Source organism: Gadus chalcogrammus, chromosome 12, assembly GCF_026213295.1.
Source record: "Gadus chalcogrammus isolate NIFS_2021 chromosome 12, NIFS_Gcha_1.0, whole genome shotgun sequence".
Classification (NCBI taxonomy): Eukaryota; Metazoa; Chordata; class Actinopteri; order Gadiformes; family Gadidae; genus Gadus; species Gadus chalcogrammus.
The window spans coordinates 24659568-24685256 of record NC_079423.1 but is presented as its reverse complement, the minus strand read 5'-3'; the positions used below and the strand labels follow the sequence as shown (position 1 = coordinate 24685256).

The window sequence follows — 25689 nt, the reverse complement described above, 5'->3', positions numbered from 1 at the left end:
GAGAGGGAGATGGGGAGAGCGAGAGCGAGAGAGGTTGATACCTGGTTGATCTCGTCCTGCGTGGCCTTGAGGGACTTGATGATGGTCTCCAGCTGGAGCTTGCCGGCGGCCAGGCTCTGCTCAAGCTGGTTCTCCTCCTGCTGCAGGTGGCCCAGGTCCGCCTTGGCCCGGCACAGCTCCTCCTCCTGGCTCTGAAGGTCCGACTCCTGGGAGTGGATCTGGTTCTGCAAAGACGAGATCTGGTGGGAAGGAGAGTTGCAGTGAGTACAAACACATGGCAGAAGCGATTAACTGAAAAAAGTTATGTAAAAAAATATGTATATATATATATATATATATATATATATATATATATATATATATATATATATATATATATAATTCGTGCCCAATCACAGATTTTGGCCTAGTGGATCCGATGTTTTTACCATCAAACGTCACGATTTTCCATGGAACGAAATTCCACCATATGTCTATAACAGAAACAACTGAATTTTTGAATGAAGACAACCTCACAGGTTATGTTATGATTACTGCTGTGACCCCTAGGCTTGTGAGTGCACTTCAGGAAACGGAGCAGACAGAGGGAAGCAAGAGAGAGAGAGAAAGATAGGGAGCGACAGAGCGAGAGACTGCAAGAGAGAGAGAGAGAGAGAGAGAGACTGCAAGAGAGAGAGACTGCAAGAGAGAGAGAGAGAGAGAGAGAGAGAGAGATTCACGTCCAGGTACCACTCCCTGTGTTTGTTGAGTAATCCATCTGGATGTGTTCATTAGCACAAACCAACCTACAAGCCTTTAGTGCTTGGGTGGAATAAGATGTTGCTGTCTTTTTGTTTCTTGGTTTTTTTGTTGTTAGGAGGTCTAACGGCCTCCTAACAACCCGAGTGCAATATTTTGTCTTGAGCGTCCCAGCGCCTGTGTTTCCAATTTCCCAGATTCCGTTTCATTCGCTCCTGTCCAAGTATGGCAATCAATTTAGACGATACCGACTTTGGATATCAACCGAATTGATATCCCGTCCTATTGCCAGTAATTACTTGCTCCCTATGCTAGGCGCCATATTTCTATCTATCGAGCATTCCTCCCTCTCTCTGCACATCCCTTGCTTATCTGTCCATTGTTTATGGTAATAGCAGACTACCAAAAGATGTCTAACATGTTCAAGTTAGATATCAAGTCGGATATTCTAGTTATAGCAACTAATATGTGTTACAATCTTTTTTGTTGTTATGTCAATCATTTAGGCTGCATGTCACAAAATGATCGGACGTAACCTCCTTCCTTCATTTCAGCATTACATTACCGCTGAGAGACAACTAAATAGAAATTTGATTCAGGTCCTTAATATAATTAGTCTACATCCAAACCCGAATTGAACACTTTCCCTGCAATCCCAGAACACCTTGTGAGCCAACTTTTTTTGTAATAGCTTGTTTAATGAAGTATGGTTTTAGTTGAGGCGCACTCGATATGAAAACAACGATTTTCCACTTCTATTTTTTTTTTAAATGACTTGATGAAAGGCAATCGGTTTCCTATCATGCGCTTATTTTGTGTGTCTGTGTAAGTGTGTGCATGCGTGTGTGTGTGTGCGCGTTCATGAATGCATGCGTGCTTGCTTGCATGTAGGCCATGCCTGACATGCCATTGGTTTTATGTTGTTTTGTCCATTTTATCCTATTGGCCAAGTGAACAAAGAAACCACAAACTTAAGTTAAGGGATGGGCATGTGTTGTTGCTGGCTTGTCAGCCTTTGGGACTTTATTACCCGAATGTAAAAAAAACATGTTTGAATCTATCCCATCAGGTCTGATTTTAGCTCAATGCTGACCTCTACTGTACATTTATTCAGCCGTCCACTGTCATTTCTGATGTTTTTGTGCCTCCCGTGGGTTAAGTTCATTGCCTAAATATTTAGTTTCACGACAACGTCAGAACCACTTTGCATACATACTCTCATGTCTTTTATCCTCACAGCCGTTTGGATTTTCCATTTTGTGGCTGGATACATGTTTTCCACTTGGCAGTTCCTTAAAAAATGCTCCCCTCCCCTCTTCAACACCGCCCGTCCCCTCCCCCTTCCTCACCATCTGGGACTCCTCCTGACACTTGATGCGGACTTCGTTCATCATGTCCTCCAGCTTGTTTTTCTGCTGGTCCATCTCATCCAGCCGGTCCTGAGCATCCTGCTTCTGAGCTTCTAGTTCCTGCAGACTGGCTGTCTCACGATCCAGCTCGTTCTGCATCTCCTGATGGGACGCGCAGGACAGAAACCGCTTTTATCCTGTGGCTCATCAAACCTTATATTGATATGTTGTTAAATAAATTGTTGAAGTTGGTGGCTCTCCTGCTTTTTGACTGAGGGGGGTCACCAAACTCAGGGTGATGCTATACACGCTTCTATAAGCTTAATAATATAGAATCGTAGAAAACAAGTTTAAATTGCTAGTTTTGATGTATTCAACCTTCTACAAGAGCATTGTTACAAGAGTACACAATTGCAATTCTGATCAATGAACCAGGGATAAAATCAATATACCGCTAGATTCTAAAAGACCATTGATTGTTCGCTATTTGACATCTTTCCACGTGGGCAGAAAACTGTACTTTGGACTTTGTTGATGGGGAGCTACGAGTCCTACCTGCACCTCTGAACCCTTGTGTCTGATGGCGTCCTCCGTCTCTCGGATGTCCTGCTCCAGTGTAAACTTCTCTCTGGCACACGTGCAAACACGTGTGCAGGTCAAGGCATATAGACAGAGGCACGCAAAGAGAGAGAGCGAGAACAAGCAAATGCAAGACCAACAACAGAGCCACAAACACAGAGACAACAACAAAAGACAACACCATTAGTTACATATAAAATGAGAAAATCACCCTTTACCGCCCCAGTGCGCGCGCACACACACACACACACACACACACACACACACACACACACACACACACACACACACACACACACACACACACACACACACACACACACACACACACACACACACACACACACACACACACACACGAGCAAACACACACCCACACGAGCAAAAAAAAACACACACACACACACACCACCCTGATTGGTTTAACCCTTGAACAATCCACCAGGCTAGGTTTCCATCAAATTGACAATGTCACAGACCATAATGCAAATTCGCTAACGAACCATGGCACAGGTACGCAGAATCCAAGTGTTGGCTTTGGCTGCAATTGTTTGTATTACTTTTCAATGTTTTCACTGGAACTGACTGAACCTCAAATGATTTTTTTAATTCCTGGTCTCAACTTAAAAGAGAGATGATCCGATTTTCTGATGATATTTTTAGCTCAATAAATAAAACAATAAAAGAGAAGCTCTACATATTGGGCCTTTATATTTCTATGAACTAACACACAGTAATGTGAAGGGCAGACTTGAAGCTTGAATCATAATGCCCCGTTGTCATAGTCAATGGGTGTGTGATTGTTGTCTAGTTGCTGCACTGCGCGGGGGACAGGTGCGTTTGCTTTAGTGGTGGCACCGGGCAAACCAGCAGAAGTCAGTGAAGTAGAGGAGAGCGGTTGAATACGAGACCTGCATTAGTGTGTGTGTGACTGTAGGTTTGACAGAAGGCCAGCCTGTGAACAGAATCAGTTAGCATGTCCGTTTACCTGAGAGCATTCCACTGGGTAAATGCAAGAGTGCTGACGCAGCATGAAGAGTAAGTGGTGAACAGACAAAACAAAACAAAAAGTTGGATAAAATACACATCAAAAGGAAATGTGGATGGATGGATGGATGGATGAGTGGATCAAGCGCGAGGGCGATGGGATGAGTTAAGGCCAGAGAGGAGCAGTGCGCGACCTCATCCATTCTTGAACATGGCTCTATTTTGTTTTAAGTGTATATTTCATCACTTGTGGCTAACAGCACATTAATACTAATGCAAGTAATAACCCTTTAGAGATAGCAGTGACTCTGCCTGCTAGCAGTGGACGTGAGGATGGATTTATCGCAATGCAAAGTTTACGATAAGCGATGAGGAGATACATTCAAGTAAAATGGTCTGATGGAAGAAATATGTGCTGGGAAGTTGTGTGTGCTATTTTGTAAAAAAAAAAAAAAAAAAGGCCCACATCTGTTTCTCATAACTGTCAGCTTACTCAAGGTTTTTCCCAGAAATACGAATACTTATGAAGACAATCAAATACAAATAAATCTTGGAATGCAGAGTGAAATAACGATCAGGTTGCGGTGCAATGAATTGTGGGTATTTTGAGTCAGCAACGTTTTTGCCAAGATACGTTTATAGCCTATCACTATCCTGCATATCAATGTGAAGATGAGATTTCTTCAGGAACAGGGAGTCAATTATTCAGCTCTGCTAAATATCTGCTCTGTCCACAACCGATAATCGTCTTCCCAAACGCTCCACACGATCTTAACTTAAGACGGTTTCTGTTTTGACTGAGGTTTTAGTCATAAATATATAGCCTGTTAAGCCCTTTGAGTCTGTTACTGTGATTAATGGCCGTAAAAATAAAACTGAATTCAATTGAAGTTTCATAACACTTGTCTGTATAGGCCTTCTCATGCCTGGACGTGAAGAGCCCTAAATGAGATCATCCAAATGTGGCTTTGAGTGTTTCTGGCGTGAGGCAAAGTTGTGTGGCTGGCTGGTGATGCTTCCTAGTCCTAAAGCATGCCAAACAGAAAGAGGCTGCTTTGTTTACCTCTGGAGCTGAGCAATCTCCTGGCTGAGGTCGTCCAGGTCCTTGATGCCCGTAAATTCCCCGGAGCCTACCGAACTGGAGCTGTCCTGCAAGGACAAACAGCCACAGAAGAGAGATGGAATGAAACAAAGACTGAACATTTGGTGTTAAATATTTATATTTGCTCTTCAGTGTTTTTGAAAAAAAAAAGAATAAGAGCAATGTGGTTCTTTTTACGGCCGTCTCGGTTCTTAAAGTTACCTGGGTGGGGGAACAGAATGCAGAATTCTGCATCCTTTTCCACCACTCAGTTAGCTTTATAAACCAAGATGGAACCAAGATGTCTTCTAGGTAAGGCTCATAGGGTTAGGCTAGGGTTAGGGTTACCCTAACCCTAACCCTAACCCTGTCCAACCATTACACAGAGGGAGAAAGGCAGAGGAGAGGCCAAACAGTTCCGACAAGAGAAACAAAGGAAAGGAAGAGATGTCCGCCCCAGAAACAGCAAGGAATAAGCAGGTAAGAGAGGATGATGGAAGGCCAAGGAGGAATGGTTGAACACTGGTGGATACGTTGGGGTAGGAGCACCACAGAAAAAGAGACACTGACTGGAGGGTCCCCACGTGTGTTGGGAAGGTTAGGATTGGGGACAAGGACTTTGATAAGCAAAAGGGTTTATCATCACAACACACTATCCAGACACAAAGGTGTGTTGCTCTAGTCTGCTTAAATGTCCTTTGAAAACGGTTAATCCCACTTTAAACAATCCTTGTAAGGTTCAACGCACAAAACAATAAGAAAATAAGAAGAAGTACTTCTGTAGCTGGCCATCTTTAAATTCGATTTACAGTTACAATTGTGTTACTTAATGACAATCGTGTCGAGGACAATATGATATTTCTGATAGGCAATGTTGAATGTTCCTAAGCAGATCTCATTGATTAACATATTAATCAATGTGACTAACTCAAGTGTGACTAACTAGATGCAGCGTTTTTGGAAAGTTAGAATGTTCATTGAAATGGCACTGATATAAAAAGTAAGAGGAAAGATGTACGAAATCATTCAATAAAAAAATATTAAAAAAGAAGAGAACCCTACAATTTGGACTGATTCTAAAGGTTTCTGAAGATTTAACACCTTGTAATTCCTTTGTTAAAAAGAACAGTGCAGGTATTGTGATGGTAACCAGTGGGCACTAGACTGCACTGCATAGGAGAGCAGTTTCCGGAGACTTCCCAAATGCTTTCCACTAATCTGTCCCACAGCCACTGAAAGCATTAGTGGGTTCCACTCTGTGTTACCTACCCATAGCTTGTACATTATAGCCTAAAACCATTAAACACAGGGGGGGGGGTGAGGAGAGGGCATATAACCATCAGCAGCAGCAAGAGAGTGAGAGAGAGTGAGAGAATAAGAGGTTCAGAATATCTTAAGTGCACTTCTTGGTGAAGCAGTGAGGTTAGCCGTGCATCAAAGTGTAGTAGCTGGCCTGACACAACCTGGCCTGACACAACCTATGAACCTATGAAAGTATGAGTCAATTATTATTTCAATTATTTCATCGCCAGAAACATATTATAGATACAAAACATGAAAGTCTTCTACTTGTGTTGAGGCTGGACGATTGGTTTGCTATAATTTGTGAGTGCAAGTTAATAAAAAGCAAGTTAATAAAAACATATCTACAAGTGACTCTGCTGCCAAAGCAGAGAACGAAGAAGAAGAGGAAAGGTGAAGAGAATCATATCACTTACCCTTCTCATCTCAGACAGAGCCACCATCTCTGATCCCACAGGGGTCATGTAGCCAGACAAACTCTGATGACACACCAACAGACAAAATACAACCACCATCACTTCACCATTTGTAGAAAGCATGCATCTTAGTCTCATAAGAGGTGCAAAAAGGTGCAAACGTCATTGACAATCGTTGTATGAATAAGACCCTCTCAAACGTACTTCATGCCGTTACTCTTCCCTACATTTGCTAAATGTTGCATGTTAAGTGTTGATGTTTTCCCATTTTGACAATCACATTGTTGGTTAAGATACGTTAGAAAAATTTAGAGCAAGTACAGCATTGACTCGAGGCACTCTGAGCAATGTGTTGTTGCCTGCAATTGTGCTATTTTTGCTATACTTGGTTACTGCAGTCTTGGGTCTTGTGGTGTGTGTTTTGTATCGTGAACCCACGGGCACAGGGGTGCTCCTCTCCGATGGCGGGATCATGTCCGGGGTGAGGGACTGCGGGGGGTCGATGCCTTTGCCGACTTTCTGCTGGATGAGGTGCATGGCGAGAGCAAACTGCTCCCGGCTCAGCTTCCCTATCTGCCTGGTGTCAGCCAGCGCCCTGGTGGGGGAGGGGCGGGGGGGGGGGGCAAGGATGAGAAGAGGCTGAGGCGCCACCAAGGTCATGCACTGGGTTAGCTGCAGTGGTTTGAGTTAAACCCGCTGTCCCCAAGCTTCTCTGTAGTATTGATTTATATTATTATAGGAATAAGACAGCACATATACACACACACACACACACACACACACACACACACACACACACACACACACACACACACACACACACACACACACACACACACACACACACACACACACACACACACACACACATACATACATACATACATAAACCAAGGTGTGGCCCCCAGCATTAACCTTGGGTTGGTAAATAGGTGTGTTTCATTTATAGCGGCCAGAGCCCCAGCATGGTCAGTGTATAATTATCACTGCTAGTTCAGTCTATCACCACTGCAGCTGTCCCTAAAAGGAGCAGACATTTACACTTACATTACATTTAGCCAGCGCTTTTTTTCAAGCGACATACAATAATTACATTTGTCAGAAGAATGAGAAACAAAACAATATATTTCCGTCGGTACAGTAAGGATCAATTGCTAGGTTAATCCATTCCCCGTGAACAACAAAGATAGCTAGGATAAGATGCTTCACAATGCTATTTTTAAGTGACAGGACGTTCAAAATAATAGTGCGTACATGAATCCAGCTACGTAGGATAATGCTTAGTAAAAATGAATTTCATCGCTGGATCGACAATTGGGCCGGTCCAGCAACTCCCAACGGCTAGCCGTTATAGGAGCATATAACTGTACTGTACATCAATGCATCAGACCTAAAATGAGTGTTATGATAGTGTTATGAATTAGTGTTTAGATAGTATGCTTTTCTAAGATGACACATCAGGGAAAAGGGTCTGCACTATCTATAGATTATCAACGGCTTAAAAGATTAAGCAGGCGTCCCCGTTACCAGATGTGGGCCAGAAGGTTCTGGTGAAGGCCAGAGTGGATGAAGATCTCTTTGACCTCCAGGCCGCTGACGAAGCCGTCCATGTCGGCATCCGTCTTCAGGAAGATGTCATCGTAGCGGCCGCGCTCTGACACAGGGACGACCCAGTTCACCGTATGCTGGGAGGGAAGGCAAGGGGAAGTTGAGCGATTTCCTGCTGAGAAGTCTAAAGCGGGGGCGTGACAGTTCCTCTGACACACCGTTCGTGACGTGGGGACAGTCCCCGCACGGCCATGCCATATGTAGTCACTGTTTTGCCATAAAATTGGTGTGGACGAGTAGTAGGCTCACTCAACGTTGTTAGATTGCACCCCAGTTCATGCACGACGTTCGGCGACCATAACTTTTTAACTGTAAGAATTTAAAATGACACAGCTTCCGATGGGTGATAGGAGACCAGATCCTGTGTGGGGTATTCAATTTGAATTCAGTGATGAATTAGCTATCATTTGTCCTTGGTATTTCGCTTGTTCTTGCTTTCTTTTAATAGGTGTGGACTGCAGAAATTGAACATTTACTATTATACCTGCTTCATAAACACAGCTGTGTGTGTTTGTGTGTGTGTTCGTGTGTGTGTGTGTGCGGAATGCATAGTGTGTGTGTGGGGCTACCTGTCCTGATTTGAGCGTGTGTTTGGGAGACAGACTGCCCGCGCTGTTGAGGGAGTTCATGCTGCCGTGCGAGGGAGTGGAGCGCAGGGAGTCCTTGGGCGGGGGCGGGCTGGCCGGGAGGCTTGGGGGCCCTGCCGTCACGGAGCCCAAGCTCCTCTTCCTCTTGGAGGGTGGGATGAGCGAGGAGGGCAGCAGCGCCGGGACGGGCTCCTTCTCCAGCGCACGGTACACCAGGTGCATGGCCTGGGGTTGGCGGTTGGGGAGAGGGAGACGGGCTCTGGTTACAAGGACACAGCTACGCCCCACTCTGCTTTTCAACGCTAATTGTTACGCTATTCGAAAACATTTAAGACGCAATGTGTACGATTGAGCTCCTCTCAGAATAAAACTTAATTCACTCAGAATCTAAAAAGAGTTTGGTCCGCTTTAAATAGCTGTGTGACAACTGTGTGATGCAAACTAGCTTAGCTCAGATGGCTGGGTGGCGTGAGTGAGAGGGTTTTTTGGCGTGTCAGTAGTACGATTACTGAAATCATAGAGAGGCGTTGGCATGTCAATGTACACGTTATATCTTATAGGATGGAAGCCCCAGTTGCGACAATGATACCACCATCCCATTATAAATGTATCAAACAACAGCCATTTTACTTAATTCACATTACAGACAAAAACTTCTATATCCATATAACCGCTCCTTGTTAATACGGACTCTAATGCTGGCCACTGCCCCACATGAGGTGCAGGTTCTTTTTTGCAGAAAAACATGGACTTGCTCACCACTGCAAACTCGTCCTTATCCAGATGTCCATCTTTATCAATGTCACTGAGGTCCCACACCTACAGGTTGGAAAACAGATTGCAAGTTTTTGATTGTTGTGCTACTTCAAACGGGATAACTGTACTTTCAGTACAGTAAATAAGTACCATTTAAGCACCACAATCCCAATAGATGTAAATCACAGCTCTGTGAGTCATTGCACTGTAAAAAAAAATACTCTATCTCACTGATTAACATATACACAATACCAATAATCCTTATCCATGTAGTGTAGATGTTATTACTTTGTTTTTCAAATAACACTCTGATCTTGTTGAAATTGTAGGATATTGAATAATAACATTTCAGACCTTTCCGAGGACGTCCAGAGGTAGCTTGGAGTTGATGAGGACTGGTTTGACCTTCTCTCCTGAAAGCAGTCCGTTGACCGGCGCCAGGCTTTCAAATATGCCGTCAAATTTACTCTTCTCCTCAGGCTTAAGGTTAGAAACACACATAGACAATAAGGAAAGGTAAATAAGTGCCCCCATACTATCACACCTCCTGTAGCCATGTTGTCTTGTGTCTATTCATTCTCAGAAAGATTATTAATGTCATTTGTCTACAGCTTCTGTGAGGTAGTCCAGCCCTAAATGAGAGGTGATCCAATGTGGTGTACCAACCCTGACGGCCCAGTGAGGCTCGATGGGGACCGAAGAGGTGCTGCTCAGAGACGGGCTGCTGGTGTCCTTCTGCAAGAAGAACCATAAAAGGAAGGGTCAAATGACAGATTTTGACCTATAGCATGACATTATGTTGCTATTACATTTCATAATGATTCATTTAACATCTAATACAACAACCTTAGCTAACAGTATGAGTAGACTGTGTTATCCGCACCAGGGTACACAAGACCTCAGAGCTGTGGAAGAGCAGCGTGTTGTTTCCGCACCAGCGGACATTAGCTCAGGAGGCAGAGTGGGTTGGCTAGTAACCGGAAGGTTGCTATTTTGTGGCCTTGATTCGGCGGTTGACGCCATCGTGGGTGTTTGTATGCTTGTATGAATGGATGCAAGTCGCTTCGGATAAAAGCATTTTGTAAATGTAACTGTAAGCACTGTGGAAGATGAACTGTGGTTTACACGGCAGGTGACATAAGGCCTAAGAGCTGCTGAAAATTGACTGTGGTTTCCACACCGGGCTACATAAGGCCTCGGAGCTGTTGAAGATGAACTTGTACTCACAAACTTGGGCGGGGGGGCGTTGAGGTTGAGACTGGATAGGCTGACTTCCTGTCCGCTCTGAGCACTCGCCACCAGCCGTAGGGCCACATAAAACCCCTGGGAACGATCAAAACAGATTCAGAGGTTCATATCGACTAGCAGGCTTGTATCCATGGATCTCAGTCAACTCGTTTAACCTGCCACAAGGCACCTGAACACAACATAAAGGCTTTCACAGGGATTTGAGGTAGCTGGTGATTCAATGCAATGCCCAACATGAGCTGCAGAGAGATTTGGTTGTCAAACACAGTTCAGCTCCACAGTTCAGTTTGTTTGGGATCCATGCAAATGATAAGCAAACTCAAGTTCTAAGTAAACCTTAACTGATGTTAAGGATGGTGTGAGTCTGTGTGTTTTATTTTACCTGTTTGTCAAGATAGCCTTTGCCATCCGGGTCAGCTAAATCCCAGATCTGAAAAATAAAAGCAAGCAAAAGCAGAGTCAACACATTGTCGTTGGCAAGCCACCAATGTGAGTTTGCCAAGAGAAGTAGGAGTGAGTGATGCAGTTAGTGAAGAGGTTGGATTATTTATTGCTTTATACTCTCATGGGTATAGAGCAACAAGACTCTTTAACAGCTCCCCAACAACCTTTTGTTTGCCTCATGCACCTGTGTATTACTAGAGGCTAATACAGTGTTCTACTAACAATGAAAACCAAAGAAATTTCATGATTCTGTACATAACTATGAACGGTGCTATGTGACCTGATCCGTTTTTATTCAGAGATTTCATCTTGGATAGGGGGACGATTAAGTTGTATTCTGTTCAAACAGTTAATGCCATTAAGGAGGTGGATAATATAACAATATAAATGTGAGCTCATATAAGGATTGATAAGAAATGGAAATGGATAAATTGGGCGGAGAGAGCGGATAGCAAGCCGCATCTGTTCCAGGGAGAGAGTGATGCTGGTATGGCCATGCCCTTGTCTTCCTGTCAGTGTCTTTTGGGAGAACTCGCCTGCATGCTTGTTTGTTAGTAATTGAAGCAGTTTTACTATTGCCTGCGCTAAAGCCTACTGATGGGTTTCAGCTGGTCAACGTTTTGCTAAAGGGTATGGGCCTCTGTCTGCACATTGATGCTTCAACTTTTCCAGGTTTTTCTGTTATATGGACATAATTATTACAATGTCACAAAAACAACAACTTCAACTACTTAATTTACCTGACAAATCATAATATGGTCAAGCTTGACAAAAAAATAATATTAGAGAATGTGACTTTTGTTGTTGGGATATACTAAGCCTATGGTATGGCTGAGAAATGTTGAGCAAAGTGCAAATGCAAAAAGCGCTTTAAAAATCGATGAACGATTATTGCTGGAGTTGCATATGTATTGAGGCATTTGCATTTGGGTTTCTGTTTTCCGTTACTGCACGTTTTGTTTATGCAGTTTGTTTGACTACCGTAGGGACAACCTCAGCATCATAACAGAATACTAGATTTACATAACATATTATTCCTAAATCGGACCCAGAATCAATGAAAATTAAATTATAGAGGACAGCTAAAAATAAAGAAGGGGCATACACGTTCGTTTTTGATATGCATTATCTTTGCTTTGTTTTCTATCTTTCCGAAAGCCATGGAGCTAAAAGCGTAAGACACGGCCTGAATCACCCACCTTTCCTAATGTGATGTCGGGCAGCCCGGATTTCTTCAAGAACAAGGCAGCTTCTGTTGGCCCTACTCGTCCTGTATTCCCAGGATCAACCTTGGCACAAACACACACATACTGCTTTATAATGACCTTACAGTCAAAAGTATGGCATCTACCCTCTCATCTAATTTAAAGAAGCCTGCATTTTTCCCAGAATATGACTTTGTTTGCACAGGATGGATATTATTCTTTATTAGGGCTACTGCAATTCATTAGGTCTATCGAATCTACCGCAAGTAAACTGTCTGTTACATTAGATACAAAACAAAAACAACTTAGACAGGTTAAGTTCCTTCCCAGTCTGTGGACTGTCTAGGGATGTGAATTGTGACTGTATGCAAACTGGGAAAGGCTCTTCTATTCTACTGTCCACCCACCAGAACAGGCATGATCTAGATCAGATGGATGGAGTGATGGGTAGTCTCTTATACTAGCTTACCTGTCTATAAAAGCTTTCGTATACAGGGTTCCCACTTGACAACTACAGCAAAGAGAGATTGACGTTAAGGTCGGACAATGACTATACATATTATGTTATTACACACGGCATTAAGTTAAATAGAGTGCAAAACACGAAATCAGAAGAAAGGACAATTGTTATTATTGACAGCACAGCAAGAGGAAAGATCCAATTTTAGAATCATCAACCTAAATGAAAACAGTGAATGGACCAGTATTTTCAATTTATATTATTACATTTCAAAATAACAGTAGACATCTCAGAAAGGGGAATGCTTTGACACAAATAACAAGCAACATCATTTGTCCTTCATTTTTATCAGGCTATAGATAAAGCAAAGGACATTGCGAGTCGCAAGAGCCGACGAGGGCATCAAGCAGGCTAAGCTCCAGGCAGCATCCCTCATCACAGCTTAGGTGGTTAGCTTGCTAGCTCCCCGGCTCCTGGAGCCCAGCAGACACTGCCTTCATCCTCCCAACACTGCTGACACCGAGGCTATGCTAACGTTAGCCCCCTCATAACGCCGACGCTTTCTGTACAACCACACTACCCACGTCTACGGAGGGCACCTTTGGCTGTTTCATGGAGCGACTGAATGGGGAAATGGGTTTGAACGATTTGGTTTTGAGCATTGAATGGCTTTCAAGCTGTGTCAGTGCACTAGGCAGCAGCATCTAGGCTACCCAATGTTTACTGTAGCTAAAGCTAACGCCCCACCCCCCCGTCCCCCCCACTATCTATCTAACGGTAACACCGTCAGGCCTCTTCGCACCAGCTGACTGGAAGCGTTCTTGCTGCGGTTCAGAGGGGATATCTCGCTCGGACTCGCGGTAATTTAAATCAAATAAAAAATATAAAAGAATAATAAATAGCGTGTCATGCTATGGCAACTAAATGCCAAACGGTAGAGTGTACTGTCGTAAAAGAATGCATCTTTACCTGGGTGAGAGATGCGAGGGCTGCCATCTTCCCTGTTGCTGCGGGAACGCACACACCCTCCGAAGACAACACGCCCCCAAGTGGGCGAAGCGGCTTGTTACACTCCTTTTACTTTCAATGTCAGTCAATAATTCGGAGCCCCTAAAATGTGCGCCACGTCTTACCCTGTCCAGGGAATTCTCAATGACAAAACAGAAAGAACAAAATTATTTTTCCTGGCAGTTAATGTATCTGATAATAACAAAGAACGACCAGTCTATTTGAGAAAAAGTACACATGGCGCGTTGCAGGAGATTCTGGGCCCCGTACACAATCAGCCCCTGAGGGCCCATGGCATGGCACTTACGTTCAAATGAACAACCCAACATATTACCCATGCTATTATTTTTTTCAATCTAATAAGAAAAGCACAAATCTATTGAAGGGTCACAAAATAACTGATTCACGTCAAACGATTGCAATTGAAACGTGCAGCCACAAGATGGCGATAAAGACAGTGGGCTCTTATTGAAGGCAATTCATCTATTTCCGAAGTGAAACCCTATCTTAGCTAATATACAGTACATGTTTGTAAACAGCAAAATGGTGCCAGGACATTGGTTGATCCGTTAATGTTGGTTTAAAAGCCTTTGGTGAACAAAACAAGAAAAACAAGCCATAATTTCTGTTTAATAAGAAAAAGCATATTTTGTTCTTGATGTTTTGGCGGATTTTAGCCCAGCACGTTTTGGTCACAGAGGGAGATAGATTGGACTAGTGGAATGAGTGGAGACATGCAGTGAAAACGTGACATGAAAAATATTGGTATTGTTCCACATGTGCACATGTAACAACATAACCCTAGATGTTACATGCTTATTAATTTGTCTCGATTGTAATTGTGTTTAATTAAGGTAACAATATGTACAATCGACTATAAGTTGAGAATCTATTCATTCTAGGGGTAGGCCTATGTCAGATCACTGATTACGTGATTACATCATGTGTGTTTCAGTCTGGCTCGTGCATTTCATGTACGGTGACTACGGTTTGAATTCCAGAATTAGACCTGCCAAAAGAATTACAATTAACACCTCACTTTGCAGACTCAAATCGAGGTGTTAGGAAAGGAAACAATAATACTTGAGTGACTACAAGAACTTCTTCACCTGGAAGGAGAAGAGAGCGATACAGGCCCCCAGAGAGGCCTTCTACAATGAAGCCAACTGCATCAAAGCCCAGAACATGGCCCAGACGTGGAACACCGTCAACACTGCGCCCATTATGGTGGTAACATTTATTGAAACCGGGATCTGAATTAGAACTGCTTGTGTTCCAGTGTGGGATGAAACTTCAGAAATTCTGGATGAAGTCAGAAACCCTACTGATCCAACTGGCTTCTTTTTCTTATGTATTCTTATGTATCATATATCAATTAATTATATATATATATATATATATATATATATATATATATATATATATATATATATATATATAGGGACTGGGTTAGCTGATTGTCTGTACTCTGCAGCGCTGTCATGTACTTAAATTTGGAACTGGTCTACCAGAACGATATGTACAGTTAACAGAGGCAGGAGGAAGATAAGCTCTTGTGTGAAGTCGAGGAATGCTGGTTTGAATGTGTTATTCTGTGTGTGTGTATGTGTGTGTGGTTTTTTTAAAAGGTTTTACATGTAGTTGTATACAACTATGTTATTTAATATACCCCCCCTCCCCTTTGGAGCTCCGTCCTATCTGATAATCAGACACAATCTCACTATGAATTGAGTTAACTGCAGAGAATCCTCTGGAAGCATGACCAATGCATACTAGTTTGCTTTGTAAAAGCCATTTATTTTACACAATGCTGAAACAAGTTTTTCCACATCTATTCAGCAAAACGTCTTGGTATATTTTAAGGCTATAATTTATAATTGTATTTAAAAACAAAAAACCAACACATTTTGACTCAATACAATATCACACCACCCTAATCCTGCTATACCATGCTATAAATAACCTTTCAAAACAAACTCATGCAACCCAAAAAGTTCTTCAGGTGAATTAGGGCACATTTTCGAAATTATGTGCAGTCTGTTGATACCATCCATACAAAGTAAACATTTTCCAGTCTGAAATGTGTTAAATATCAGACAAAAAAATAACCAAGGCAACGAAAACACTCAAAGCACATGCTTATTTTAAAGGTCTTATTCAATCTTTTGGCTTCTAGCACTTCTTGGAATTCCCTTTAGTCCATTTTCTACAGACATAGGCTTATTCGTTTCCAGCATTTACAACTCTATTGATACGACACTCTTAAAACAATCTTGTTTAAGAACAATAAAATGAAAACTAAAGCTCACTATGCAAAACATACCTGTTCGTTTCTTTAAAAATATAAGGCATGTAGGAGCAATGGCCCAATCTGCAAGCTTACAGCATAAAGATCCGTATTAAATACACAAGACAAACTGAAACATGGAAATGACATATAAATATTGGATTTCATATTAGAAGTCTAGGACTCTCTGTCTATTGTAACACCAACACGCCAACATGATGACATATTGTCAATGACAAGATATTAAGCCTTCATCACATTAATAACACAAATGCATTCATGTCATCTCACGTGATCCGGTGGTGTATTTGTTGGTATAAATATCTATGTAGATATATACTTATATCTATAGATATATATCAAAATATATATAATAAATCACAACCAATACCTTAATGGTTGTTAACATCAACAGTTTCTGTATTGTATTGGCTCAGATAAGGGCCAGTTGATTTGACCAGCCATAGACTTAACCTCCCCTAGCAACTATGTAAAATGCCTTATCTCGATATTATGTTTTTTGTCAAAGATTGTCTATAGAAGGCTTTTGTTTGTGGTTTCAGATTAGTTCTGTGACTGTTGTCTTATGTTTGTCTATGATGACTTTTCAAATGTAAGGATGACTTTCCAATTATTTCACATGGTTGGATTGCCCATCTGGTGAACGTTGTCACCTATGATGACAAACCCATACCTTCTCTTATAATGAGTGTGACGAGACAGCAGAGGGGGCAGCGGTAATCATAGTAGCAGCAAATAGAGATGCAGTGCCAGGGACATTGACATCATCACATCGGTGTGGCGAACCGGCAGCGGCGCAGCACAGGTAGCTTTTAAACAGTGTGTCAAACCTTCAACTTCACTATCCATTCCTCATCATCCCCACCTCACCATTACTGCTGATGTCACTATCAACAGCCTCATCACCGTAGATCCATACCCCCTTGCCCGGAAAAGAGTGCGCTCCCCCCTTGCAAATGTCCTTTCCTTCCATCCCCATCAAGGACCTCATGTGGTGCAGCGTGGTCTCTCTGTGTTTCGGACTCTCATTCATCGTCCCACGTCTGCTGGAGCAGGAAGTTTGCGGCAAGGTTCTCGTTCTTCTCGCAGGCGAAGTAGGCCTGGATGACCAGTCCCTCCGGGAAGCCCAGGGCTTTTAGCTGAAACATGATGATGCACACGTTTTAGGATTTGGGAAACCACCACACTCACTCGAATGCTGCTAACCCTGGTGACACCTGGGATGGCAACTGTTGCCACAACTATAATCAGAGAAGCAATCACAGGCAGAGAGACAGACAGACAGACCGACCGACCGACCGACAGACAGACAGAAGGAGACAGACAGACAGACTAGTGATTCCCTCGTTCCTACCCTCTCGATGGCCTCCTTCTCCTGCGGAGTGACCTGGATGTAGTTGGTCTGTGGTGACCCCTGGCCCGCAGCCCCCTCCCCTCCAGGGGTATCCCCCCCACTGCGGGGCTCGTTCAGCATCTGGACAAAGCGCTCCTGATGCTGAGTGATTTGCTGGGGAACAAAACAAGAGACAGTTGTTAGAACACATAAAGAAGAGGAAAACAGGATTTGTAAATAATTAATTGTCCTCCTGACTGCATCTGGCTGTGGCAAGTATAGCAATCTGTAAACAGTACAGGTATTATTTTAAGGAATTAAAGATCCCATTTGTAAATGCCTTGCAGGGATAACGGTGCAGGGTCATCTTGTGGTGAGGGGTTTATACTGACTCTCTGCCTGGGTTTGAATCCTAATGGCAAGGGAAAGATATAACTACCTGCTCCTTGACATGGCATGGATCTTAAATTCTCTGTAAGTCTCTATGCATAAAGATGTACTCTAAATGACTTAATGGTAAAAATATTTGTATGGACAAATGCATTGCCGCAAAATGCAAATGAGTCTCATCATCTGTTGTCACTAGGGCTGTAACGATACGCGTATCGAAACCGAAATCGCGACACTCAAAGCCACGAACCTGTCTCGCGGTGTGAGAAGGCAGAAGCGCGATACGCCCTTTCTAACTCTCCGGTCAAATTGATGCCGTAAGTATGCGACGAGATGCCCACTCTGTGATGACAGCTCTCCGTGGCTACGGATAACGCTCGTTATTGCGACGTTCATGTTTTTTCCCATCTATTGAAAGTTAGGCTATTCAACATGTTGCATTCTATACGGCCTGATTATGTCATTATTTAAGCTACATAGCCTAATAAGAAGTGCTAATAGGATATTTGACTAAACCAACCAAACTAGTTGAGGGGTTTTGCCTACCTGCAAGCATTCTCCAACTGCAATCTTTGGTTATTTATTTATTAATTTAGCTATACTTTAATAGTATTCTTTCTGTTTAAATCTGTTCAGTGTTCCAAATGATTTGTTATTAAATGTTACATTAAGTTAATTGTTACATAAGTGTTGTTTAAATAAAATGCTATTTAAAGTTAAAATATTTGTGGGATGTATCTAACCGTGGTTCAAATATCGTGATACAAACCGAATCGTGAGTGGGTGTATCGTTACGGCCCTAGTTGTCAGTCACGCATCAATGCGAGGGCTGGTATGTGTGAGGGTGCCTCCAACCATGGGAGAAAAGGGAGGACATCATACTAATTCCAGAAATGACATTCATCTTTTTAGTAGAATTAAAGAAACAATCAAATAATAACATATCACGCTGTTGAGAACACTTGTCAAACTCTGTGTGGTGCATCTCAGACACAGCACAATTATCATATTAAGTATTAGCTTATATACTGTACAATTTGAGAGACATAATCACTATTTTATATTCGCTATACTATATTGTACATAATATGAACAACACATACAGAACAAACATAATATTTAACATTGATGCTTTCATGGCTGATCTCTTTCGCTCATAGCGAAGGGGTTTTATCGGCCGAAACTGGGTTTGGATGGCAGAACCTCAGGCTTCGCAGTCAGCTCACCTTCATGGGCGTTTCATCTTGCGTCTTTTCTATCTTACACGAATGGCCTCTCGTGTAAAATGTCGTGTGCTTTACACCAATTAACAGCCAATGAAACCGAAGTCCCCCAACCTCAATCTCTCACACCAACACAAACCCACACGAGTCAGTATAGAGTGGGGCGGAAGTACCTGCAGGAGCCGGGGGTTGTCTCGGCCAAGTTGTTGTAGCAGGGCTGGTAGCAGAGAGGGGTTCTGCTGGATGATCTGCCTCATCTGCTGAAACTGAGGCTGGCTCCTCAGGAACTCCAGAGGGTTCCCTGTCACTGTTCCCCCTGGACTTATATCACCACTTTCACCACCACCGACCAAAGGGAGCAGATTCACAGGCAATGCTGCCCCTGCTGGGGAGGAGAAACAACATGCATTCAAGTTGAGGCCAAATTCAACTTCTGCCTCCTGGGTCCAGTTTAAAAAGAATTATAAAAATCTGGATCAAATTGATCCAGATTTGGAAATCCCATGTTTTGCTATCCAGGGTCACCTGATCCATCTTACTTTTATGCCAGTTTTTAAAGGAACATTGGATTGGATCACTGTGATCCAAAATACCAAATTTCAGGATAACCAACTGAATCCACCCTTCCGAAGGGATCAGGATAATCCTGTTTTTTTGGAGCAAATAAATCCCAAATCGAGTTCAAAGTTTTGAAAAAACCCAAAGGGCAGGTTTGATCCAAATCAAATGTAAGATCGGATTACATGATCTGATCTTAGTTCGGGATCCATCTTTTGCTTTGAAAAACCCCATTCCAAGATTTGATCCAATCCGTGATCCGAAATCCCACTGGATTACTTTAGAAAAATGGTCTGAGGATATATGCAAAGGACGGGAAGAGCCACATCCCAGCTCCAGAGATCTGTACACTCCCCTTTTGCCAGTCTTTGACCTATGTGTACGTGAAGATGCGCATTCCTCCCAGGGGTTAGCAGGGTGTCACCTTCTCTGCAAGGGTTTGTTGCGAGTCATTGCTGATTGATCCAGCATGGAACCAGACCTTTTTTGTTTTTTGCTGGACGGCCAGATACAAGAATAAAATGAATCTGCTCTGCAAAATCTTTTTCACATGGATGCATTACAAACATCAAACATTTTCAAGGTTCAACTACATCTGGGGTCAGAGACACTATGCCCCCTTGTTTACACGTTAATGTGACATGGAAGAATAATTGTAGGCAGCTCTGCCAAAAAATCTGAATTTGAGACATGAAATATTATTGAAATATGCATGAAAATAAGATTTATTATTAAAAGTAAATAAAAACATACACCAGTTTAAAGGGTTTTGTCTGGGTGTTAAGGGGTGAATTGGGATTGGGCAAATGTCTTCCTATACAGGTCCCTAGAAGTGAATATTGAAGACAAAAGTAGCCTGGAGTGAAGACATATTGGCACATGAACATATTCCTGCATACCGTGTAATAATACAAATGTGCGCATGGAAAGGATACATTATAATTGGTAGGAGGGGTTGTTCGTATACCGTTTCCCACCGATCACCAGCGAGGCGGTCACTTTCTGATACAATTGTTACGTTATCAGAAAGCGACTCATGTGCTATAACAGCTACTCTAACCTGTTACACTACCCGGATACATCTCAGACCATCTGGTGTGATTATGGTTTAACATTATGTATTTCACGTTAAACCAAGTGCATCCCTTATAAAAGGATTGCTTAAAGTTTTTTCAACGTGGACTCTATATTCCCAGCCATTGGAGCCATGATTGGGCTCAATGCTTGTTTGTTGTCCACCTTGAATGCTTGTTTCCTGTCCGTTTGTTGCCGGCAGCTAGACCCAAAATGATGGGAGAACAGGGTCCACGTTGAAAACGTTGTCCTTTGATAAACGGGTGTTTATGTGGGAGAGTGGGTGTGTTGATGTGTGTAGCAGTATGTATGCGTGCGTGGATGTGTTGGTGCTTACTGTTGGGGGGTGCTGATGCCTGTAGGGGTTGATCCGGGGGGGCAGGTGTGGAAGCAGGGGGGTTGGATGGAGCACTGAGCGTCAGTGGCTCTTGTTCGGCTAGACCAGTAGGATCTGCTGGCATACCCTGCAAACAACAACGATGATCCTTTTCTTTATATTACCAGACAGCGGGGGGGAGGTGCAGGATAGTCTATTGGTCCGGGGTTTTTGACTCCCAGCTGAAACGTTCTGGGTTCAAACCCCCAATGTCCGCAGCCTGCCTTTAGATAAGCTAAAGTGTCTGCTAAATAGTAAATAGTAAGTGTAGCTCACCCTCTAGAAAGTGCTTGCTCACTGCCCCAACAGCACCCACCTACAGAATGTAGCCAAAGTTGGACCAAAACCAATTTAACATTTTAGCCAAAAAAATACAACCTACAAGTACCTTCAACAGCAAAAGACCACCGGTATGGCACACTGGCCCTTATTTTCTGTCATTTGTTGGTTTGTTCGCATTTGTTGCCGTTTTTTGGATTTGTGGCTGTTTGTTTGGGTAGCGTGCAAGGCTAGGCATCTTACATTGACTCTCAACGCTTTACGACACTCCGCAAACTTGTGGTGTGCCATCGGGAGACACACAACACTGCAGTGCTTGTGCGTCACCCTCACCATGAGAAGATACTCCACCGCGCGGTCCGGGTTGTTGAAGCTGGCCCTCAGGGCAGACACCACCAGCTGCCTCTCATAGCCCATGGACATGATCTCCGACACCAGGTTCTCATAGGCCTGGCCCGTCACTGTGGGGGAGTTAGAGAATATCAGGAGGCCGTCAAAAAATGGTAGACCAATAGAAGGTTATTGGGATGGAAGAGATTCGAGGAGAACAAAGATACAGAGAGGAAGGACGGAGGGAGGGGAACACCAACGCTTAGACAGAAGAGGGAGATAGAGGACGGAAATACGAAGGAAGGAGTTGATACACATTCATTACCGAGTATTGAAGCAGCCTCCTCTAGAAGATCCAGATCGTCCACAAGCCTTTGAGAGAAATGTGAAGACAAATAAACAGTTAATGAATAAAAATAGAAACAACGTTCTTTTCAATCTGCAATCCAATCTGCTTATCTACTATGAAAGCTAATAGCTGTCATAGACATAGCTTATTATAGTAATACTATATTGAAAAGCATATTTAATCATAGCTGAATTATGACCGTAATGTTTACAGATAATACTGATTGATTGCGTCAATACAGACTAAAACAATCCAACTATAATTAGAGGCGTCTCTTTGTATGTATGCATGTCTGTCCGCAACCGTTCATCCAATCGAATTCAAACTTGGAAATACAGTGTTGAGTGTGTTCGTATAGTTGTTTGTATAGGCGCTCCACAAGGAAGCTGCAAGCAGCAATACCAGAGTCAGGCAATCAGCCCGTTCCCAATGGGGACGTTTTCAATGGGAACTGCACTCAAAAATACTAAACAGATTTCCAGTCTTGTTTTGATATGGTGCTACTAAAAGAGTATGTAATCGAATGTCACGTAGAATGATTGCCTGTTTTGTTCACCGACCCAAAAGCCCCAGCGTGGACTGGCGGCGGGTCAGATGCTTCAGTCTCAGCCTCTTCCCGGGGCTTCTCCTCTTGCTGTTCACCCGCGACGGGGCATTCGCCCGTGTTAGGGGACTCCTCCGGACCAGCGGCCGACGTTACGGCCTGCTCCGTGACTTTAACATCTTCCTGTTCATTGGAAACTAAGCCTTGCGTGGCGGCTGGGGAGGCTGAGGAGGCTGAGGAGGCTGAGGAGGTAGAGACTGCAGTGGCAGGAGGAGGAGCTGGAGCTGTAGCCAAGGCCCCATTCCGAGGGGCCTCCCTGTCTGGCGTTGCTCCCGGAGGCAGAGAACCCGCCGGGCTGGCTGAAGTCTGGGTTTCAGATGGGGCCGCTGAGTTTGTGGTGCCTGGGAGCGGGGCGAGGGAAGGGGCAGGCACTGGAGTCGTTGGTGCTGGTACGGCTGCCGGGGGCACTCGTCTCGGGCCAGGGGCCTCAGATGCTGTCGGGGTTTGAGACGGGGCTGGGATGTGCTGGGCCGTTTGGGAAGCTTGAGGGGCGTTTTTTGATGAATTTGACGGTTTGGGCTGGGAAAATAAAATAAAAATGGCCGAATGGACTTTGTCAAGGTCAAGGTTGAAATGGACACTCTCCATTAAAATGGCTGAATGTGACCCTGAACACATTGGGGCTCAACGATTTGAGAAAACCTCAACAAAAACTTCTCTATGGGACGATAATCTTCTGTGATGTGCATTAGAAGTATAGACCTGTACAAAGAATGTTAAAAATTGATCTAGAAAATAGTTTGTTGGGATGTCTCACTCAACAAAAACATTATAGGGAATTTATTTGGTTTCCCATTACATTACAAACCTATCAAGTTTATAAAAGCATATCAAGTTAACGTTCTTCAAACTATTACAACACTGCATAATACTTTCGCAAATACTTTTCAGATGTAGAACTTATGATGATATATTTCTAGTAATATTTGTATCATAACAAATATTTTATCAAATTAAGGCAGAACCAGAATGGGCATTATGTAGAACCCAGCAATTAAACAGGATCAGAGAAGGTGAAAGCAGGAAGGGTATTACACTAAAAAGCCCTTACCTTTGTCACCATGACCACTACAAAGTTTTTCTCATCGATTTTGTACTCTTTCAAGGGAACGTCATCATTCAAAATTTTACCTGTGCCAGAGAAAGAAGATAAATCACGCTTCAACTCTTTTCAAAATGTATATCAGCAAAACTATAATCTAATACAAAAATATATAAAGTGGACAAACAAAAACTGTACTGTGTCAAATCATTACTCCAAAATGTCAGCCACAATTGTAATTTTGCCTTTTAAGTATGGCATTTGATTCAAAGACTGTTTTGTCTCTTGAAAGTTAGGCCTACAATCAAATTGAATATCTACAACAACAACCAATTTATGCTGAAAGTCAAACATCTGTGTAATAGCATTCAGTGACATAATCTTGTTATATTGCCTGAGTATCATATCACTCATCATATCAGCAAACACCGGCCAAATTACTTCCATTCAAAGGTTAATATAAAACTGATGGATTATTCATGGGCTTTAATTAGTCTAATCCAGCTCAATTATAAATCACATTTTTGGTTAGTGCCAATGTCACCACTGTAAAATAGATTCTCTGGCTCACCTGCATAGATTAGTTTCTGCCCCGTCACCGGGAAGGTTTCTTTGCCTTTCTCCTTTTCTACCTTCTCCTTTAGAGACTTCACCTGAAATACAATGACAGATAAAACATATATATATATATATATTTATATACACACACACACACACACACACACACACACACACACACACACACACACACACACACACATTTATACATAAATACATAAAGTATATACACACAGACACACACACACATACATGCCAGGCAAACCCCACAATTATAATTTAGCCAACTCAGTCAAATAAATTCAGTCAACAAAGGACATTTAATGTTCTCATTTTGTAGCATGTCCAACACAGGCTACATAATAAGAGATAACACATAATCGAAACTGTCATCTACATCTAACTCCCAATGTTAACCATGTATACAGGTCTATTTGAAGTAGGCCTAACTAAAGGGTACATGAGCTGAGCCCCTTTTCTAATAACCCATTCTATAGAAGAAAATTCAAAGTGCCATACTATAGCCTATGCCCTCTGTTCAGTCTGCCCAGCAATGCCTAATACAATACTTCTACATCCATTGAGAAAAAAAAATATTGCACAGTCATTCACGGTGGGACACAGAGCTGTTGAGGTCAGGATTACAAAACGCTACCAGAAAACACGACTCATAAATCGCACTGCCACATTTTTAACAATGAGCATAGGATCCTTTGAACAAAATACAACAAAGTAACCAGCACGCCTGTGTTGATCATGAAATCGCCCTCAGCTAGGCCCTCCTCCTCCGGCTGGGTGAGACTCCGTCCCCCCTGACCTGCTCGTGTTTACTTCAGCCCCCCCCCCCCTAACTTCTACTCACCGTCCATTCTGGATCTATCTGAATCTTGAACGTTTGCTGCTGAAGGGTCTTCAGCGTTATCGTCTGCATCTTTCCAACACTATTCGTTGAAAGAATGGCTGTCAGGAACCCCAATAACACGGCGTGCTAGGGCAGGAATATCTTTAGTGTTCCCTTCCCCTTCCGACTGTGTGGTTTGTATGCGTGTGCGTGTGACTCAGCTGTCTCGCTGGGCAGTGGAAGTGGGCTCAGACGCCATCTACTTGCTGCTTGAGACAAGGCACACTGGGGGCGGAAAATAGGGTTCCGTTATGCGCGTCCGTCGTGCGGTGGTTGATGCCTGCGTGCGCTCGTAACAAGCGCATCTCACCACCGGAATGAAACGTATATATGTATATATATATAAAAAAATATATATATATATATATATAAAAAAAAAATATATATATATATATATAAATATACACACACACACACACACACACACACACACATATATATACATGCATAAAAATCATCACTGTGAACCCATCCTGAGGATCTATTTAATTATTATAGGAGGCCTATTATAGGCCTATTGGAAATTTGGAAACATGCAAAGACAGCAGATGTCACAGAATCGAGAAAGGCGTTATTTTATTGACTGAAACCGAATT

General features: G+C 42.8%; 2 protein-coding genes across 5 annotated transcripts in view; both read right to left on the bottom strand.

Moving 5' to 3' along the window:
• Positions 1-13972, bottom strand: part of LOC130393102 (epidermal growth factor receptor substrate 15-like 1) — a 38120-nt gene extending 24148 nt beyond the window's left edge. For all 4 annotated transcript variants that reach the window (XM_056603688.1, XM_056603689.1, XM_056603690.1 and 1 more), the window contains exons 1-16: positions 13730-13972; positions 12770-12811; positions 12295-12384; positions 11034-11081; positions 10631-10726; positions 10070-10138; positions 9758-9883; positions 9407-9466; positions 8630-8872; positions 7980-8137; positions 6891-7047; positions 6453-6515; positions 4717-4802; positions 2643-2715; positions 2088-2249; positions 42-239 (exon numbers count right to left, since the gene is read on the bottom strand). In XM_056603688.1, coding sequence (XP_056459663.1) covers positions 42-239; positions 2088-2249; positions 2643-2715; positions 4717-4802; positions 6453-6515; positions 6891-7047; positions 7980-8137; positions 8630-8872; positions 9407-9466; positions 9758-9883; positions 10070-10138; positions 10631-10726; positions 11034-11081; positions 12295-12384; positions 12770-12811; positions 13730-13756 — 1698 coding nt within the window. In that variant the 5' untranslated portion in view covers positions 13757-13972. The remainder of the gene's footprint in view (positions 1-41; positions 240-2087; positions 2250-2642; positions 2716-4716; positions 4803-6452; positions 6516-6890; positions 7048-7979; positions 8138-8629; positions 8873-9406; positions 9467-9757; positions 9884-10069; positions 10139-10630; positions 10727-11033; positions 11082-12294; positions 12385-12769; positions 12812-13729) is intronic.
• Positions 13973-15493: 1521 nt separating this feature from the next.
• On the bottom strand, positions 15494-25364 carry rad23ab (RAD23 homolog A, nucleotide excision repair protein b). The gene is made up of 10 exons (XM_056604171.1): positions 25055-25364; positions 24206-24287; positions 23644-23723; positions 22549-23111; positions 21965-22011; positions 21643-21770; positions 20992-21118; positions 19196-19407; positions 17431-17583; positions 15494-17215 (listed from the first exon to the last, which is right to left on the bottom strand). The coding sequence occupies exons 1-10, from the start codon at positions 25121-25123 to the stop codon at positions 17102-17104; spliced, it is 1575 nt and encodes a 524-aa protein (XP_056460146.1). The 5' UTR covers positions 25124-25364; the 3' UTR covers positions 15494-17101.
• Between the last annotated feature and the right edge of the window lie 325 nt (positions 25365-25689).